The sequence below is a fragment of the Gavialis gangeticus genome, unplaced genomic scaffold (genome assembly GCF_001723915.1).
Source record: "Gavialis gangeticus isolate Ggan-Ray unplaced genomic scaffold, GavGan_comp1, whole genome shotgun sequence".
NCBI lineage: Eukaryota > Metazoa > Chordata > Crocodylia > Gavialidae > Gavialis > Gavialis gangeticus.
Window position 1 is genome coordinate 9,455,012 of NW_017729022.1, and position 19,927 is coordinate 9,474,938.

The following is a 19,927-nucleotide window of genomic DNA, read 5'->3' on the forward strand; positions in this document are numbered from 1 at the left end:
AAAAAAAAAAAAAACCTTTTGTTTTATTGTCCCTAACCCTCTAAATTCTGTCACAGATTTTCATATCCAAAATAAAGTAAAAAAGGGACAGTGAAAGCCCAAATGGGGTTTTTTTTCCTGCTTCCTAGATATCGTATTCATACATCTCTCTGAAATTTGCATACTATAAACATTATATGCATAATATGTGACTATGCAATTGTTGGCAAATTCAGCCTCCTCATGAATAACCAATGAACCTGTCTGTTAAAATGCAGGGGATACTACAGCTTGGTGACTGAAATAGAGGACAGCTGTAAGTCAACCCAAAATTGCAGATGTTTTGGTAAAAGTAGAACATTGGGGATTAACCTTTTTGGCAGGAGTGCCAAACTAGCCTTAAACCCTCCTCAAGTGTATCATGGGCTGGGATCCTTAAGGATGGCCGTAATCTCCCCAAGGCCCCTTACCATGCCATGTTGGCCCAGTGGACACCCTCTGTTCTCCCCTGCCAGGTCTTTGATGGAAGAAAGAATAGGGAGGCTGCCTTTAAGTCCTCCACAGTTTTGATTGATTCTCTGGACCCCATGGGTTCCTCAACCCCTAGTGCATCACTCATCATGGCATCTATTTTGAAGCAGGTTTCAGGGTACTCTAGCCGTATGGGTTATATGTAGCTTCAACCACACCCCAAGTCTCACAGATGGTACCAACATTGTCCGGTCCAGGCCTTGTTGTAATTTGGCCCCCTTGTCCTCCTTGGGCTCTCTGCAGCCCTGTAAAGTGCTGCGCCATCTCTGGCACGGGAGTCCCCACACTGCCAGGGACCTCCAGTGAGGCATCCTCCTTCCCCTAATAGCTTCACCCAAACCACTGGTCTTATACAACAGCAAACAAAATGCAAGCCCCTGGGCTGTAACATAAATTCAAGCCACCCAGCTATTACATCATTCAAGCCACACTGGGGATACTCTATCCCTCAACAGTATCAGAAGCTGTACCTGCAGTCCGGCCTCTCCCCTTTGCTTGCTCCAGGAGAGCTCCTTCCCCCTTAGCTGCTAGCAAGGAACTGCCTTCCTGGCCTCAACCCTGGGATTTATATATGAGCCAGGCCCTGCCCCTTCCAGTCAGCTGACCACTGGCAGGTGTAGGCCACTAGCTCATTCTGGCTGCCCTGGTAACCAGCAGCTGGGGCTTCCAACTCACTGCTAGGGCTCTTCCCCTAGCAGTTTCAGCTATTTAGAGGAGCAGGGCACCCTAATGCCCTGTGGCAAAGTACCACTCTGATCCCATTCCCCTTCCTGATCTGCTGTTTGACTTTCTGCTCTCTTCCCTACACCCCATGTCCAAGCTATTGCTCTATTTTCTGCTTCCTGCCCTGTTGTCACTGCCTTATCTGATGCTCTGCTTTCTGCTCCCTACCCTGTCTCCTCCCCAGTCTGCTGCATGCCACACAGGCTGCCCTTGCTAGTTGTTGCACCAGTGCCACAGATTGTCTGCTCCTGCAGTAGAAAACCTGAAATAAATATTTTCAGTCAAATTAACATTTTGGCTAGGGACCGACATTCAAAAAGCCTGAGTTCAAGCTCTTCTTAAATAACTTTTTCCAAGGAAGGAATAGAGGGACGTTACCAGTTACCTGTTGATTAGCTCCAAAAAGCCCTAAACCAACATTGTCCTGCCTGCCTTTGTCCCTTCTCCCACAGCACAAACTGTAGCTAGCATATGGTATGCTAGTTAATACTGAGAGGTGTCTGTGTAAGGCAGAGGGGAGTGAGGAATCCCTGCCTGAACAGGGGGATGGGGGAACAAGAAGAAGCCAGACAGACTTCACTGCACCTTCAGTCTCTGCCAGAGCTGCAGCCAGGAAGCAGACGGGAGGGGCCAGAACTGCTGGGTTAGAGCAGAGAACAAAGGCCCACCCAGAGTTGCAAAGCATCTGGGATGCTAGACAACTCTGGTTTAACTTAAACCAGGAAGGGTCTAGGACAGACATTTCATAAACTGGTTTGACCCAAATCAGTTAAGCTGGATACTACATTCAGCCAGGTTTATCTCAAACTGGTTTCAGGCATTTTCAAACTAGTTCTAGTATACTGAACATCTGTTCTGTTACAGATTTAAACCAGCTTCTGATCACTTAAACCAGTTTGTGTCCAATTCTTATTCTTCATCTTGATCAAACCTATCAATTATATGTGACTCTTAATTTACCATGAAGCTGTATTTAGTGAGTTTACTTTTTTTTTTAAATTTGCCTTAATGTGAGCATGCCCACTGAGTGAATTCCCATAAACATGCACAGATTCTTATGAAACAGCACAAGGTTTCCTTACAAGGGCTGCTATAAATTAAAAGAGCATAATTTGTTTCAAGCAACAAAAAATAAAATAAAATTTAAAAAAATAACTGAAAGTCTGTGAGGAGTAATCCAGTATGGAGTATGAAGATGGTGCACTCCTGGCTTCAGAAATGCTTATTTTAGCCTAACCCTCTCATCATGCATTGACCTATGGATCTCACACCCTGAGTTCAGTTCTTTGTTTATTTAATATAAAGCTTTTCATATGGGTCCTATCTGCAGCAGACGCCTGAGCATCTGCAGTATATTGCAGCTACTGCTGGTCCCTTATAAGAGGTCAGCCTGCCAGTCCAGGGATACTCCCACTGGTTCAAGGGAGACGGGGGGGAGAGGTAATCCTGCCAGCCCAGGGCTGCTCCCCCTATTTCAGTGTGCTGCAGAGAGGCTGACTGGGGCACGAGGACGCTCTAGTGTAGGGCTAACCAGCAGGTAGCCCTTGCACTGAAGCACCCTCATGCCCCAGCCAGCTGCGTCAGCATCTACACTTGCATAGTTGCTCACTAAACAACTTTGCTGCAGGATAGTACTTGTATGTACAAGTACGAACCTGCAGCAGAGTTTATTAGTTGACTATGGTTTAATAGGGGCACATGTGTAGATGCTAAGACATTTAGTGCAGAGCTAATTAGGCAGCTCCACAGTAAACATCTAATGTAGATGTGACCACAGCTCCCAAACTGCCCAGCCAAAGCCAGATCCTAAGTTGCTGTTGCTCTTCAGTCTCTCACTCCTAAGCCATCCTCTCATTTATGGTTTCTTTATTCTTCCAGATGGGTGTTGGACATATTACCCATGAACAAGCCAGAAATAAAGCTATGCTCCTTGCTCATTCAGATTTTTCAAAGATCAGAGTCAACCCCTTAAATGGATTCTCTTTGGCCTAAGGAACTGTTATTCATTTAATTAGTATTAAATAAAGCAGCTATAGCATGTTAGCTGGAATGAAAATAGAGATGACATATTGGCATTTTTATTATTGAAAAGCTAATTAGTTTGCTGTTGTTTAGCTTGTTAGAATATTAGTATTAGGAAGGGGAAAACCTCATAAGATTAAATGAGGCAGAAGTCAGGGTAGGGGGTACCTTAAAGACTAAATGGTTCAGAGGCATATGGTTTCATATGCAACTGGCTGCTTTGTCAGATGGCATGACAGTGTCTGAAAACTATGCTGTTGCTTTATGTAAGTGTATGTCTTTCAAAGTGCTGTAATGCCTAAGGTATCGCCCTGCCCTGTCTTCTTCAGGGTATGACCCCACCTGATTTCAGATGTACAGAGCTAACTACCTCTCAAAGATGGAAAGGTAAATATATTTTGGATTCTTAAAAATCCTAGTAGTTCATAAAGTAGTTTAGAACTCTTTAGGAGAGATCTGACATTATTTCTTTGTGGAAAATTTCACTGAATATTCCATGCCAATCTTTTCTACAGAGATCACATTAAACATATAAAATGAGGTATTTAAAAGGGTATAGTTAGCTGCTTTGCTAGGTTGATCTGGACAAGGTGCCCTCACTGTTTTTCCCCAAGACAATTAAATTCTCTACTTTCTTTCAAACAGTCCTTAAAGTATTTCTTTATCTACGTATGTTTGTTACTTTCTCAACCCTTGGTATAGAGCCAGTTCAGGAAGGTACACATGCATTACTTTAAGCATACAAGTACTATATGATTACTACTGAGTACTACTACTGAATTGTACTGTCATATATGTGCTTATTGCTGCTGTTTATTGTTATTATATGACTTATTTCTGTCTCCAGTGTTTTAACGAACCTGTTGCAAAGCCAGTTTTTCAGAGACCTGTTTTTTATCAACCCAGCCTACCTTTTACTAAGAACATTCTCAACTTCACCCAAGTAATGCATCTATGCATACATTGGTTCATGATGTGTGCTTGCATACACAGGGAAGTACAACTATTAAAATATAGAAGGGGACTCTGACCGAGTGTCTACCTTTCATCACCTTTTATCACTTTAGCCTTCATTTTCTGTAGGCAGAGATTGGACCTCAGTCTCCTTAGAACAATTCCATAGGTTTATTTTTAAAGTCTTCATACATAAGGTTTATTTTTGAAGTCTTCATGCATATTATGCTCAACGTCAAACAAGCTGAGGTAAAGGGTGGGTCATGTTGTCAGTGAATTGTATCAGAAATTGTGTAAAAATACAGTTTCCTTCCTTGTTGGCAGTAGGTTGGGGACCCATGCTAAAGTTTCAGCTCTTCAGAAGCATGGGATACGTGAGGTCCATCAGACTACAGGAGAAAGAAAACAAGGGTGATGGAGGGTGTATCTACACGAGATGCTAGAAGTGCAGTAGACCAAATTCTATTGTGCATTAGTGTGTCATGGTATAAGCTGTGCTAATGCACAGTAGAATCAGTTTACAGTGCATTAGCATCACATAAAGACATGCACCTGTGCTACTGCTCAGTTGCGCCATTTACAGCACTTTAGTACTTGTTAGTACAGGTACTGAATTTAATGTGCTGTAATTACAGTGAATTAATGCATATGTAGACATGCCCACTGGGTTAAGGAACTGGCTCGGGGCTCAGATTTATGCTTTCTTCCCTTTCCTACCATAGGCTTCCCATGCAAAAATATTTCCGTAGCTCTCAGGGGCATCATGTGAGTAATTTCATTAATGTGTGTAACGATCTGAAAAGCAAATGGCTTTCATTCCCAGAAAATAATAAATTCAACATAGTTCATTGAGTTCCTGGGTGGCAGAGCATTTTGCCAGTCAGTTAAATGTTCCCAGAAAATAAGTAAATTGTAATTTTCATTTCTCATTTAAAATAAAAGTAGAGATGTAGGAGGTAATATATGCCATAAATACAGAAGTCTGAGACACTGTGTCACAGAGCAAGTTTCTTTTTTGTTAGCTCAGTGTTCATCAAAATGCAAATACAGTTCTCTCCACTTCTACTGCTTCCCCTTATACATGCTAGTTTCTTCCTTATGCTTTTGAAATGAAACAGACTGCAATTTCCATAAATTCTTCTTCTACTGAACAAAAGCTGTCCATTGAAGGAGCAATGTTTTGGTACATATGTGGCAGGAATAAATTTCCAGATTTTTCTGGGTTATGTAACTTGGGGGTGCATCTACACATGCACTTAATGCAGATCGATAAACTCTAGAGCTTATTGTGCCAGCATAGAGCTTATTGTGCCAGCATTTATTGCTCCCAGGCATGCCATTTGTATGTGCTCCCAGGACTGCAGCACACTGAGCTGGGTTGGAGCAGCCACGGCTGACAGGGGGCCCTGAAGCCAGTGTGGTTAGTCTGCTCCCCCTAGCTGAACATGCTGTGGAGGGGCTGGCTAAGCAAGATGGTCCTTCAGTGTTAGGCTAGCTGGCAAACAGCCCTCACACTGAAGCACCTTCATGCCCCAGCTAGCTATGTCAGTGTCTTCATGGGTACAGCAGGATAGTAGTTATATTTACAAATACTATCCTGCTACTGAGTTTATTAGTTTCCTGCAAACTAATAGGGCTGCACATGTAGATGTGAGGCATTTACTGCAGAGCTAATTAGTCTACTCCACAGTAAACATCTCATGTAGACATGCCCAGGGTGTATATTTTTAGTTCCTATGGTTGTATGTATGCAACATGCAGGAAGGCTGTTTCTTTGTTAATAGACCCAAGAGATGGTATTTCTCTTCTACATCTCACACTAGGAGAGGGATTTTTCCAGTACTCCATTTGAAGACAGATAATACCACACGAGCTAAAGCTCATGAGGCCCAGCTGCAAGTTAGGCCTTTGAAGACTTTTTCAAGTTTTGATTGTCTTTTTTAGTCAAGATGTCTCTTATTGCCAAATTAAATAAAAGTCTGAAATTCTTTAGATCTCCACTCCAGACTAAAAGTACCAGATTTAACTGATTTGGGTCAAACTGGTTTATGCAATGTCTGTCCCAGACCCCTTCCTGGTTTAACTTAAACCAGAGTCCCCCAGCATCCCAGATCCTTTGCAGCCCTGGGCTGGGCTGGGCTAGATGGAGCCAGCCTGTTCTTTCTGCTCCAAAGAACAGGCTGGCTCTGCCCCTCCCTACCCAGAGCTCTGGAGGAAACTGCAGGCCCAGCAAGGTCTTCCTAGCTTCCCTTGCTGCTTGCTGCTCAAGCAGAAATTCCACCCCTTTCCTTCCTCCCTCCCTCCCATCTCCCAGCATGGACCCCAGCCCCACAGAGCCTAGGCATGTGGTATGCTAGCTAATGCTGAGAGGTGTCTGTGTATCTCCAATTCACTGGGACAGGCAGATAGGACAAAGGCAGACAGGATAGTGTCCACTTTGGGCTTTTTGGAACTAATCAACAGGTCAGCTAGGAATGTCCCTCCTTGGAAAAAGCTGTGTAAGAAGAGCTTAAACTAATGAGGAAGTCTTTTGTTTTGCTGATGGGTTGATAAACAATGTGGTTTGCAGCCCTGTCAGTTTTCCAGACAGGGAGAGGGAGATTGAAGAGCTCAGTATCACCAGCAGATATATGCACTGCACACACCCCCTTTGCCTCAGCCAAGGGCTGGGGTCTGGGAACACTCCAGCCCCTTGAGCAGCAAGCTGGGTAGAGCCTGGAATGGTGTAAGCCAAGGTGGTGTTTTACACCCCTCACTAATCAGAGCATCCTGCTCGGGCCTAGCCATGGCCCCTCTCAGCTCAGTACTGTTGAAGAGAAGGGCAGGCTGCTCTAGTGCCCCCTGGCTTCTAATCTGATCCACTGCAGGCATGTGCCTGCATATCTGAAATGAAAAGGGAATGTCTATCCACCTCCAAATCAGTTCAAGATTTTCAGGTTAGACTAACCTGCAAAGATGGAATCAGTTCAGGATCAGGATTTTTTAATGTCTGTCCCTAGCCTAGTGGGGTGCCATGGTTGCCCTCAGGGGCTAGTTCTGCTACATGCCCTAAAACATGCCATAGGTAAAAGGGGAGATGAGGGGACTGCCAGTGCTCTGCCAGTACAACAGCAGGGAAGTAGCTGCTTGATATGTACTTAGAAGATTCTAGAAGGACCAGGCCCACTTTATAGGACTAGGTATAAAAATCTCACAGTCCATACCAACTCTCCTAGGAGAAAAAATTCCTTTCTGATGCCAAACTGGTATTCAGAAGGACCCTTTACAGAAAAGAAATACCCTCTGGCCAGGAACCTGTAGGTTTTCTATGTGGTAGTAGAAACATCAAGGCACCCCTTTCCAAAATCCTGAGCCTTAGTTTTGGTCACCATCCCAAAACTGCAGAGGAAGGATGTGGAGGGGGAAATCAAAAGTCAATGGCATTCATGTAGAGGAAAATCATCCCTTCTTGGCCCCAGCTGGAAAACAGAAAAAGACCTAGAACAGGTGTTTACCAGACATATTTCACAATATAAGAGAGCTACATCTAAAGTCCACCCTGGGAACTGGACTTTACATTACACACAGTGGTTGTAGAGTCAGAATGCTGCCTCCTAGCTGACCATCCCTTCCATAAATTGTCTATCTCAGTTTTAATATGATTCAGACAGTGGTGTAACTGCGGGGGGTGGTAGGAGCAACCCCCAGGTGCTAACTCGGGAAGGGGTAAGGGTGGGGAGTGTGAAAAAAATGCATTGCTGCTGAAACCCATACATTTGTCCTTGGGGATCATGGTAGCAGCTGCAAGTTACCACTTCCACTTTGCCCTGGGCATCTGGTCACATCCCTACATTGCTGGATTCAGGTTCTTTGCATCAATTACTTTGCTTGAAAGATGATTAAAGCACTTTACTTCTGATATGAATTTTCTAATTTCTAATCTAATTTTACCCACAGCCATCTTGTAAATCACTTAATTTTTGCTGATATTGTCTTCAGCTGACAAAAGCTCTTCTTTTCTACTATTCATGTGATGAAAGTGTTTTAAGGGCTGATCAGTTCCCCTTGCAACGTATTTTGTTACACTATACAAGCCAACTCTGAATTGCCCTAATTCTGACCTTTGCTATGATATTCAAATACTGTAAAATGCCAAAAAAAATACAAATCAGTGTAGAAATGTATTGCTTTACTCATTGGTTTGTTTTGTTGGGGGGGGCGGGGTTTGTTGGGCTTTTTTTGCCGAGTTGTAAATTGTGTAAACTTAATTGTTCTGTGAATTAACTGCTGCAATATGTACAGCCACATCATTAATGATAGCTGTGTGGCTAATGTGTAATTAAAGGGAATCTGACAGACACTGCTAAATACCTATTAGCATGACTAATAGAAGGAAAACAAAAATAAATTATGTTAAAGCTGTTTGGAGATCTAAAATATAGAAATGGTTAATTTGGGGGAAATGATGCTTTAAAAATTTGTTTAAATATCATGTTAAAACATTTAAATGATTCAAAGCCATCAGACAGTGTACATAATCTATGTGATTCAGAATATGAGACCCTTTCCACTCCACTCAGAGCTAGTTAGGCCTCAGCTGGACTAGTGTGTTCAATTTTGACCATCACATTATAAAAAGAATGCAGAGGCTCCAGAGATGACAGACAAAAATGATAGAAGGTTGGAAAGATTGTCAGAATCTAGAGAAAATAAGATTAACAAGGGATGTGATAGTTTCCAAATATATAAAAAATGGGAAAAAAACATTGTTTTTCACTGCCGTAGAGCCAGGACACAAGGCAATGGTTTTAAATTGCAGCAAAACAAAGTTAGAATAAATCTCAGAAAAAAATCCTCACTGTGAAAGCAGTAGTATAATGAACAAAGCTGCCTTTCTCATGTCCTTGTGACAAGGCACGTAGCAGAATCTACAGATTTGCCAGACTCTGACAAACTGGGCCATGATCACTGCTGCTATGGCCTCAAACTTGCAACCTCTGGACTGTCAGCCATGGGCCTTGCTGGAAGCTGAGGAGTTTCCTTCATTGGAGAGTCACAAGAAGGATCTGACTGACATGATTTAGTAATGGTGAATCTTGTATCTGTGCAAAGGTTTAAGAAATGACCCTTGAGGTCCCTTCCAACCCTGTGATTATATGATTATGATTTGCCTCATCCTCCGTCACTACTCCTTCCCTTTGGGTCTTTATTATTATTGAAGGGGAGGGAGAAAGTCATCACATGATGTTAAGCCTAATATTTTTCACAGCTGGTAGAGATCCTGGTCAGCCTTTGAAGAAATGTTATAATATTAGTCTTGTGGTACTAATTTTTATGTGGGGTGGGAGGTGGGGGAGAAGCTGTTGGAAATGGAATGAGTACTCTCTGACTTAATCCCTAGAAATACAGTGAATTCTTGGGGCAAGTTGTTCCATGGGACCAGGCATTGGTGTTTCTGCTGAGATGCCTGAAAAGCAAAAGATCCTGAGAGCATCTTTAATACCCTGTGGTCATTTGTATTCAAGGACTGCTGTATAAACAGTAAATAAAAAGCTACACTAAGAAGCTTTATGTTATTTCTGTAGTTTCTTCTGAAAATTGACTTACAAGGCCCCCATATTTTATGTCATTTGGCTGAGGGTTGTGTTTTGTCTTAAATAAGACTTCAAGCACTTCATAGGACTCCCCATGTCTAGATAGGTCTTTATACAACACCTAACATATTGGTGCTTAAAGGGGCTTTAGGTACTTCCATTATATGAATAACTACAGGATAATACGGAATAATGGAACACTTTCTGCCTCTTCATTTAAAAACACCATATTTCCATCCTACAAAGCAGTTGGAAAGCCCATTTAACTCACTGTATGAGACTCACCCTAGTGTAACAGTTGACAGTGTATTACTTCTTCCTCCTGACCTCCACTTTATGGCCCTGGTAGATCTTACGCTGTAAGCCAAACAGGTGTTAATCAGCTTAGTGGAGCAGTTGCACGGTAAGGTAAAAAACCTGCTCTGACTGTCCTTCACCTCCACAGCTGTGACTTGTCACTAGAAGTTGGATAAGCAGGGGCAGGACTAGAAGCAGGACCAGGTCGCTGCTCCTGCCAAGGCAGAGAGTGGGCCCAGCACCGTGTCCACTGCAGTGAAACCAGAGACCGGAGGAAGCAGCTTCCCTGGGGCTCTGCAATCTCAATAAAACCAGTGGCTCTGCACTGACAGCAGGACTGTTGGGCTTAAGCCCTGGCAGCCCTGCTCTCAGCACAGAACCGCTGCATCAGTTGTAGTGAGACCACAGAGCTCCAGGGCTGCAGCCCTGGAGCTGGCTCACTTTAAGCTCTGGGGGGCCTGATCCTTTTTCTCTGGAGCTCAAGTTACACCTGCCCCCATGTCACTGCCAGTGGGAGCAGAGCCAGTCTGGGCAGCAGTGGGAGGCACAATGCCTGCTGGGTGCTCTGGAGCTGCAATGATCTCTCTGCCCGAGGGGCAAGACACTGTGCCCAGCCATGTTGTGCCAACTCACCCCGAGTCAGGAAGAGCACTGCATTCTGGGATACTGGAGGACAGAACTTGAGTGGAATAGCTGTTGGAACCGTGGCCACACGGTAATGGAACATGAACAGATTGAGGCAGATTGGAGATAACCCTACCCTGGAGTGGCATAACTTTAAGCCAAATGATGAGTGTTTTAAGTCACTTAAAAGGTGTTAACAGGCAGCAAGTTCAGAGGTTAAGAGCTCCAGAAGACACCTAAATTTACCATGTAACAAGGATCTTAAAGGTCACGTGCCTAGAGTGCTGCTATACTACTGCAATCCACTTGGTGAAGGCTGCAGCTGTGTGCAACTTCTAGAGCAGACCTGAGGTTTCTTTGTATTGAGGCCTGAACTGTCCTGTCTCTGGTTCCAGGACTGAAGTGGAAGTTCCAAAAATGTGGCAGAAAACCAACTTTGTAGCACCCTTCCCTCTTGCTGCCCATTAGCAGTATATGCATTTAATTTTAGGGGGAATTCACAAAACTTATTCTGACCCTTAGTAACAGTAACACCTAAAACAATTAAACAACAAACAAAAATAAAGCCCTTTAAAGGTTTTAGATCTGAGCTTTTACCAGACTGGGAAAAATTGGATGGCTATTAAGCAGTCTACAAATGTTCACAGCTGGCTAGAAGAAGTCATTCAACACAAGTCTTTCTGTAATTGTGTAATACAGTTAGGGGGAAATTAACTTTGTTCAATGATCCTCAAACTCATAATTTTTAGCTGTCTGTTACAGCATGTTCTGCTGTAGCATAAACCCTTGAGAGACATTGCTTGGTAGCTGATTGTTTTCTACACAGCCTGTGCTTCCTTTAGTGTATTTGTTTGTTATGAAGAGTACCTGTGAATATGCCAGTCACTTACACAGAAAACATGAAAACTGGCAAAGCAAATGAAAACACTATTATCCTTTTGGCCTGTAACAATGTTTCTGATTCTTTTCTGTTTATCTGATTTGTGCATTTGTTATGCATTTAAGTATTTGAAAACAATGGTTTAAAACAGTCCAAGCAGAAATTCTCTGGAGGAGGAGTAGTGTCCTTAAAGACAATAAAGCATGTAAAAGATATGCATGTTCAAGTGATACAGCAAGTGTTATAACTATTTACATTTGCAAGAGGCAACTTTAAACATGGGTGATGTCAGTGGGAATGATATTGGGGTGTCATGAGTGGATAGCAATTTTTTTTGCAGTGTTTTGGTGCTGGATTTTCAGCTACAAGGGGCACCAAACATCATTTACCTAAACTATGTATTTTGCTTTTAAAAGATACACATGCACGCAAGCATGCGCACACGCATGCACACACGCAAATCCACAAGGGGTGCAGTGGCATGGATATACCACCCCTTTGGACCATGCTGTGGGAGCAGCAGCCAGGAATTTTTTTGCAAGTCCTCAAAACAAGTAAGAATCATATTGCCCCCTTCTTAGTATCCCCTTCCTTCCCTTCCAGGCTCAGCAATACATATCTTCCCCTTCCATTGACCCTTCCCCTGCCCACTGCTGCTGCTGTCCCTGGCTGGTATGGGCAGAGGGGAGAACTCCAGAGCTGGGCTCAGCAGAGGACAGCAACAGCAGGATGCCCCCTCCCCCCCCATGTTCCCTGCAGGGGCAGATTCAGGATTTGGCAAAGGAGACTGGGAAGGTGGCTACATTCCCCCTCTCCTAGCCTCCTCCTCCTACTGTTGTGGGCAGACCATGCTGCAGGGGTGTCCAGGGACGTTTTAAAGCTCCCAAGGCAGGTGAGAATTCCCCCCTCCCTTCCCCTCTGTGCTCAGAGGCACATTCTCACCCCTCTCCTCCCCCTCCCCCTGTTGCTGCTTTCCCTGCTTGGGGGTGGAGAAAGCTTCTTGTCCACTCCAGCCAGGCCTCACAGGGCCTGGGTTCAGCTGGAGCAGCAACAGTAGCAGCAGCAATGGGCAGAGGGTGGGTTCCCCAACACTGCTCAGTCCCCCCAGGAGACTACTACTGCTGCGACTGTCAATGCCCTAGCTGAGCCCAATCCCCACACAGCCCAGCTGGAAAGAGCGGGAGTGGCTCTGAAGCTTCCCCCACCCCTAGGACAGAGGGGAAAGCAGCAGCAGGCAGGGGATGTAGGGAAAGGGGAGAAAAGGGGATGTGCCTCTGAACACTGAGGGAAAGGCAGGGGGGGATTCTCACCTGTTTTAGGGACTTTAAAGAAGTCCCCAGAGGCTCCTGTGATGTGCTCCAGACCAAAAGGACACCTGTACCACTGCACTTCCTCTGGATCCACCCCTGGGTTTGTGCCTCTGAATATCCAGCTGAAGTCAGCTTCACAGTTTTATTCCAGTCACAGTATGAAACATCTAGATAAATCTTCGAACCTATGTATTAAGAATGACATCATTAAATCTCCCAGATATTTCAGGTTACCTTCAGTCAGTGTCAAGAGCAGGAATGTGTTTCTCAGAGGTGTTTCATTTCTGACTTTCCAGTCCTCAATATCAATAACTCAACATTTAAGTAACAACAGTACAGACGTATATAATGCTAAAAACACAAACTCAAAGAAAGAAGGGAAAAATAAAACTATCCTATCATATTGTGATTTTTTTTATAGTCACTCAACATATTTAAGTAAATATTTCATACTTTTATTAAATAATATAATAGTATATATGAAGGCTTTCCCAGATTTATTTTCTCTGCTGTAGCAATGGGAAAGGGATAAATTCAAGGCAAACCTCCAATAATTAGATTCCATATATGAAAAAAATATAAAACTGTTATAATCTTCCAGGTATAGAATCTAATTATTGAGGGGGGGGGGCATCTTATAATTGGAGTCATCTTCTATTTGAGTAAATGTGATAGGTTTTTTTTGCGTGAAATTATTCAATTAAACTACCGTCTATACAAATAGAAAAAATAAGAGCCAAAATACCACAATGGAGCTTTCCATGTCCTCTTCTGCAGCAAATGCATCACAACTGCAGTCATGCCATTATTTAAAAGAAAAACAGGATACTTGTGCTTTTGTTTACTAGCATACTTTTTATGAACAGATAGTTCATTTTCTTTATTGTTGTTGCTGAACACTTTCCAGCTCAGAAGCTGAGGCTACATCAATTTTCTCATCTGAAGATCAAGATCATGAATCACCTTCAGCAAACTAGAATATGGACTGAATGCATCAATATGAGTGTGTCCATGTTATGACTTTGCTTGCCAGAAAGCTTGTACTTCTCTGTGATGAAGTGCAGATTTTTTTCTTGGATAAGTCAAAATCTGGAGCCACTAAGCATTAAATCATTTCAAGCTAAGTATCTATTAACTTACTGAGGGACACAGAAAAACACTGTCCCTTCACTAGCTGGCAAGTAATTCACTTCTAAGCTATCTTGCGAAGTGTACATAATATTGTTTACATTAAAATTGGTGAATTCAGGAATAAAAAAAAAGAATACTAGGCTAGACTTCAAAATGCCAAATTTGTTTTCACAGGCATGAGTAAATGAATAATATCTTAAATATGTGGGCCAAAATCTGCTCAATCATGGAATTCAATGCTACCTGATACTAGCCTAGAAATCAATCATACCTAACCATTTTAATTCCTAAATAATAATGCAAAAACTGTCATATTTTGGTTTAATAACTGAATTTGAGTTTCAAACTAAATATGGGCAGGAATTTGGATCTATTAAACACTTTTCATATCTGCTAGCTGTTGTTGTATCCATCTGTTTATTTGTAACCAGCCTGTAATATGATGAATTCTGACTCTAGCTACTCTCTTCAGTTCCCCAGTCTCATTCTCCACAGCTGTCCATGGTTCAAGCTATTTTTCCCCAGACAAGACATCCCTTCATCAGAGATGATTAATCCTGGATCAGCGTCCCCAAAATATAAGCTCTGCTAATGGTAAGCAATAAGTCATTATAGTTACAGGGGACTAGTCAATAATGGGAAATGTAATCACACTAGCTAATATTAACACAAAATAAAAACCCACTCAGTGTAAATAAGCACTTCTCAGGATTCAGGCAAAATGTAATACTAGTACTTTTGGCTCTTAAAATACCTAGTAGCTTTTAAGATGTGTGTATATTATAATAGTATTTCTTCCACTACATCCTATTATAGTAGAAAAGCAAAAGTAAAGTCTACTTTTTCAACCTTTTTAAAGAATTTGAAAAAGCCAACGTTAATAAAAATAAAGAATTGGTAACATTGACTAGGCTCAACCTAATCCAGACCAATGATGTGCAAATCTTCATCCCCAAAGGGTCTCTGCCAGTGTACTTCCATCTTGTTCTGTGACAGATCCACTAATAAGTCATTCTATGTTCTTTTGAATAGACTGGTAACAGCTAAAGAAGAAAGAATACCTATTAGTATTAAGTATAGCAGCAAACAATCAGCAGTTACAGGCAAAGATACTGCAGTCTTATTTCTATCATGCAAGTACAAGAAGCTTAAACTGCAGGACCCACAGAGTGCTAAATGGTTTAGGAATGCTTTATCAAGCTCCTCATCCAGGATATATTTTCAGTAACGGCAGATGGGTGCTAAATGGCCATACAAGTATGAAAGCATTCTGCCAAAACATGATGTAACATTTCCATGTGGCTAAAATTCACATATTGTGTAATTTATGCAATATGGCCAGAGTACAGTTGTATTAAACATGTGTTTGTGCTCCTCGTGAATGGATCCCATCTATAGAAATAGATATAACAATTCTTTTTATACTGGAGCATGACCATAATAAGGTCTTATGACCTAAGATGATATATGAATAAGTGTCCAATGTGGCAAGAGCATTGCATTGAGAAAGCATGATATGAAACTGCTCAGAATCTCTACATGTTGCAAAGTGTTTAATTAGATTTGGTATAAGTCACAGCTGGCAAAGGATTTCACTGATTTTCTTTCCTTCTCAAGATTTGTCAGATATTTCCCTAATGTCATTAGAATTCTAAATTAGTCATGCTTCATTTTAAGTCCCTCATCTTCAAACCTAATTATATGATTTCTTTCAAATGATATCACGATTGTAAAAATGTACTAGCTAGCAGCCTAGAGCTAGAGAATGGAAAGCAATTCATATGAGAAAAATAAATGAATCATATAAAGATATCTACATATTATTGACAGTTATGTCGATTCACTTCAGTATAACTGTTCAGTCTGACTTCCACAAAACTGGAACTTTTTGTAGAGATAAGTATGCTACAGCATTTAAGAAAATATATCTGTACAGTGAAGGACATTTACAATTTTGCAGCTTATTCTATTACCCAGAAGACAAAGTACAGTGATAAGATTTTGACATAAGATTTGAATGCAGCAAATGTACCAGGAAGACAAAAAGCAGTGGCTATTTATGCAGAAGTAATGTTTTCTTCAGGCTCCCTGTCTCCCAGATTAATGATTCCTGTGATCACAGATTCTTCTTGAGCTGAGATGTTTTCCAGCTGCTTATTTGCACAATATGGAAGGTGGCCACAAAAATACATGTAAATCCATGGATTGGCACAGCTATTTAAATTCCCAAGGAGCATGATAATGGTAAATACCGGACCTAAAAAAATATCATAAGGAAGAGAGAACAGTGAAGAAAGGCATTAGAAAAAGTAATTTATGTTCCATGATATACCTATTCTTTACATTAATATATGTTTAATGTTGTGTGATCATTTCATCCTGTTATAATAAGAAGGCTAGAATAGCATTAGAAGATTTCAGTTTACTTAGTTTTTAGAAAGGGCATTGTACTACTTTAGTTGTCTATGGAATACAGTGCATTGTCACTGTATATGTAACACTATATATGTATCCCTGTACATGTGACAGATACATTAAAAGTATTTTAAAATGTGTGTAACTTCTTTGCCTTGATATATCTCATTTCAAATGTTAACATAGTTCCTTATTAACCTGGTCTATGAAAATCCTATAAGTTTGAGAGGCACAACAAGATTTTTTTTAATAAAGACCATCATGTGAAATCTTTTCAGCAGCCAATGTTATTGTCTAATTTTGTTCAATGTATATCTTTGATCTCTAGAGAGCTGAATTTTTAAGTCATATAATGGTCTGCTTTTCACAAGGGAGTTGCAGTATAACATCAGTGAGATTACTGTGGCTCACAGCATTTTATCCTTTGACATTTTGGTATTGGTATTATACATATCTGTGGTTACAAAATTTTTAATCATTCCATAGTTCATAGCTAATATTTCAACATTCAGAATACATTTTTCCTTATAGTATCACTGTTATAAATACTAAACCAGAAATCTACTCCTTTATTTGAACACTAGTTATATTTAAAAGATAGATTCAATTTCTTTAATATACAAAATATTTCTGAATGTATAACTTGATCCCTTCCTTGTTCAGATGAAAGTTATAACCCTTTTTACTATACTATTTACTAATCAATACTAGTTCATCTTGGTTACTAATTCTAACCTGCAGAGAAAAAATGATCAAAAGCATGCTTATGTGTATGCATATGTACACACATACACATATACAAAACCATTAAAAAAATGCATTGTAAAAAGCCTTCAGCCAGTATACATCATACCGTATGCAAAATGCAATTAAATCAATTTTAGTCACAATCAAATGACTGTCCATAAATTCTATATCTAGATAAAATTTCTATGTAAAAAAAAAAAAAAGAAATGTGGCAATGTGATAGTCTGCTATGAAGTTATTTAGGAGGTAAAGGGATATCTTACCTTCAGTAACACCACTTGGGAACCACACTGACCACAACTGTGCAATGAAGAAAGGTGCCCAACACAGAACATATGCAACCACTGTCACCACTGTCATTTTTACAGTCTTGATCATAGCCTTTGAAATACAGTTAATACTGCTGGTTCGAGATGGCAGAGTTTGCTTCTGATTTATTTCAAACTCATTCCGTTTTTTAACATGTATATTCTTATAGATTATTTTGCAGATTTTAACCTGACATATGATAAGGATAGCTGTGGGAATGAAGAAAATAGCCACAAAAATCCAACTCACATATGCCCTTGAGCCCCAGGGTTGGATGAATTTGCCCCAACATTCAAAGATGCCTGGAGATATTTCAGTCTTAGAAAAGATAAATACCTGTGGAAGGCTAAAGAGCAGTGATACAGACCAGCTGGTGCAAATGGGAGCATTCCAAAGAGCTCTTTTCTTTTGGAAAGTGACCATAGGATAGCATACTGCTTGGTATCTGTCCACTGTCATGACCACTATCATGTAAGTGGAAGCAAACATGCCCACAAGCTGCAAATATTTGATAGTTCTGCACAAGACATCTGGCCCTATGAAAACATCTGTGATATCCCATATTAATTGGGGAAGGACTTGAAAAAATGCTACCACTAAATCCGCTATGCTCAGGTGAAGCATGAAAACATACATCCTAGACAACTTCTTTCTTCTTCTCCACAGTACCAAAATGAGAATAAAATTGCCCACAGATGCTGTTATAAATATTACTCCCAACACCGCAATCTCTACCTGAGCTAATTGCTCATCTCTTTCTGGTCTTCCAACTGGATCTGACTTATTTGTCATGCTCAGGAATCGGCGAGAAAAAGGACTTTCAGTCTGATATGTATTATCTTGCATAGGAAATGAAAAATTCTTCATAGTGCACAAAAGCTACTTTCAGTAGCTGCTACTAGCAACTCAGGTTGACAGCTGGGAAGGACTGGCTAGTAAATATATCAGCACTGGTTCAGTTTTCTGTGTGTCTTGAAACAAATCTCTTCATTCATGAATGAACCTTGTTCAGTGGACCTGCATCTTGATAGAATTCTCCCCCTTGCTACAGTGCAAAAAGGCTTTATATAGTCTTCAAATAGAGCCTTATGTAACTTCAGTATCATCTGATTGGCTATAGCTGTTTTAGCCAATAGGAAAGTAAGGAATATGAATGAGATAAATGTATAAATAAGATGAGAGAAGCTCAGAGGCTTGAAATAATCACATCACTTATTCCAGTGAAAAACCTAAATTATAAATAACAATAGCCAAAATCATACTAACATGGTTTTACTTGTGAAATCTTTTCCAAATATGATTTTATGAAAGCCATAACTTTAATTTTACAACAAAGAATGTTTATATGTAATGGAAAAGTTAGGCTTCTCAGTTAGGATGCATGGTAACAATCATTCTCTTGGACTCTCAGGAAAAACACCATATCCTAAATGCAGCAGAGAGAAAGAAACATTTTTTCCATTACTTTTTCTGTTTTGAGATCAAAGTCATGTGATTCAGAAAAGAAGGAATTTAAAAAAATAATACTTTTTTGCAAGTAGTGGCCAAGATCAGGATCTTTTTCTCAGCAAAAGGGTAATATAATGCATGTGAAATAAATTATATCTATTGGGACTGTTAGCCAGATGCCATTTTAATGGAAAAAAAATGAAAATTCAACAGGAAACCCAGCTGAGAACAGGTCTCACTGAAAAGCAGGCTCCACCTTTACTGCCATAGACCACATGCCCTCTTTTGCCACGACTTTATGAAATCAAAACCTGCCCTGAGACAACCTGGTAAAAGAGAAGCTGTTACTATGTACAATACCACCCATATATTCTTATTGGTGTGCCTGTTTTCCTTGCCTGTGCCAGAATATATTGTGCAAGTTATTTGTAGCTGTATAGGTGTGAAGTGAGGATAGTAAATCTGTACAGTAGCCATATGGTGCCTTTGTTACTGTGCTGTCATTTTGGACTTCCTTTTGGAAGTAGCGTGACATAGCATCTTGTGTAGACATGCCCACAGTTTGGGTCAGAGGCCACCAAACATTGCCAGTGGCTTCATCATTAGCTGTATGCTAGTATAATGGAGACTGCACACTCATCAGTGATAATGCTGGAGCAAACAGCCTCTCGGGTCCTTCTGCTTTGTTTTGTCCTTTTCTCTCAAAGATCATCTTCAAAGCACTTCTTCAGTCTTTATTTGCTGTCCTGTTCCAAAACTTCTGCCATGCCCATTGCCAGTTTACAGATCCATAAGGGCAAAAATTTTAAATGCGTTAAATACATTTAAAATGTTTCGCAGCCAAGACGGGGCCAGCTGGAGCCTATCCTAACAGTGGTCTGGTCACTAGTAGTGCTTTTAATATTATTTCCAGCAGGAGAAGTGCTTAAGCCAATACATCTGTTTGAAGGTGATAAAAGTAGAAAAATGGGGCTACATTCCAG

General features: G+C 40.9%; 1 protein-coding gene and 1 long non-coding RNA gene across 2 annotated transcripts in view; one reads left to right on the plus strand and one right to left on the minus strand.

Annotated features, from left to right (window-relative positions):
• The window catches only part of LOC109295637, a 100,077-nt gene extending 85,525 nt beyond the window's left edge, over nucleotides 1-14,552 (plus strand). The window contains exon 3 of the long non-coding RNA XR_002096794.1: nucleotides 14,497-14,552. This is a non-coding gene — a long non-coding RNA (uncharacterized LOC109295637). The remainder of the gene's footprint in view (nucleotides 1-14,496) is intronic.
• Nucleotides 14,553-14,625: 73 nt separating this feature from the next.
• Nucleotides 14,626-19,277, minus strand: LOC109295635 (arg8-vasotocin receptor-like). The gene is made up of 2 exons (XM_019514571.1): nucleotides 17,450-19,277; nucleotides 14,626-16,281 (listed from the first exon to the last, which is right to left on the minus strand). Exons 1-2 carry the CDS (start codon nucleotides 18,360-18,362, stop codon nucleotides 16,082-16,084), a joined length of 1,113 nt encoding a protein of 370 aa, XP_019370116.1. The 5' UTR covers nucleotides 18,363-19,277; the 3' UTR covers nucleotides 14,626-16,081.
• Between the last annotated feature and the right edge of the window lie 650 nt (nucleotides 19,278-19,927).

What these genes read in the sequence shown, in the direction of transcription:
- LOC109295635 (XM_019514571.1), bottom strand. Translation starts at nt 18,362, where the DNA reads ATGAAGAATTTTTCATTTCCTATGCAAGATAATACATATCAGACTGAA. An exon ending in CCCAAGTGGTGTTACTGAAG is followed by an intron (nt 16,282 to 17,449) that starts GTAAGATATCCC and finishes ATATTTTTTTAG; the next exon opens with GTCCGGTATTTACCATTATC.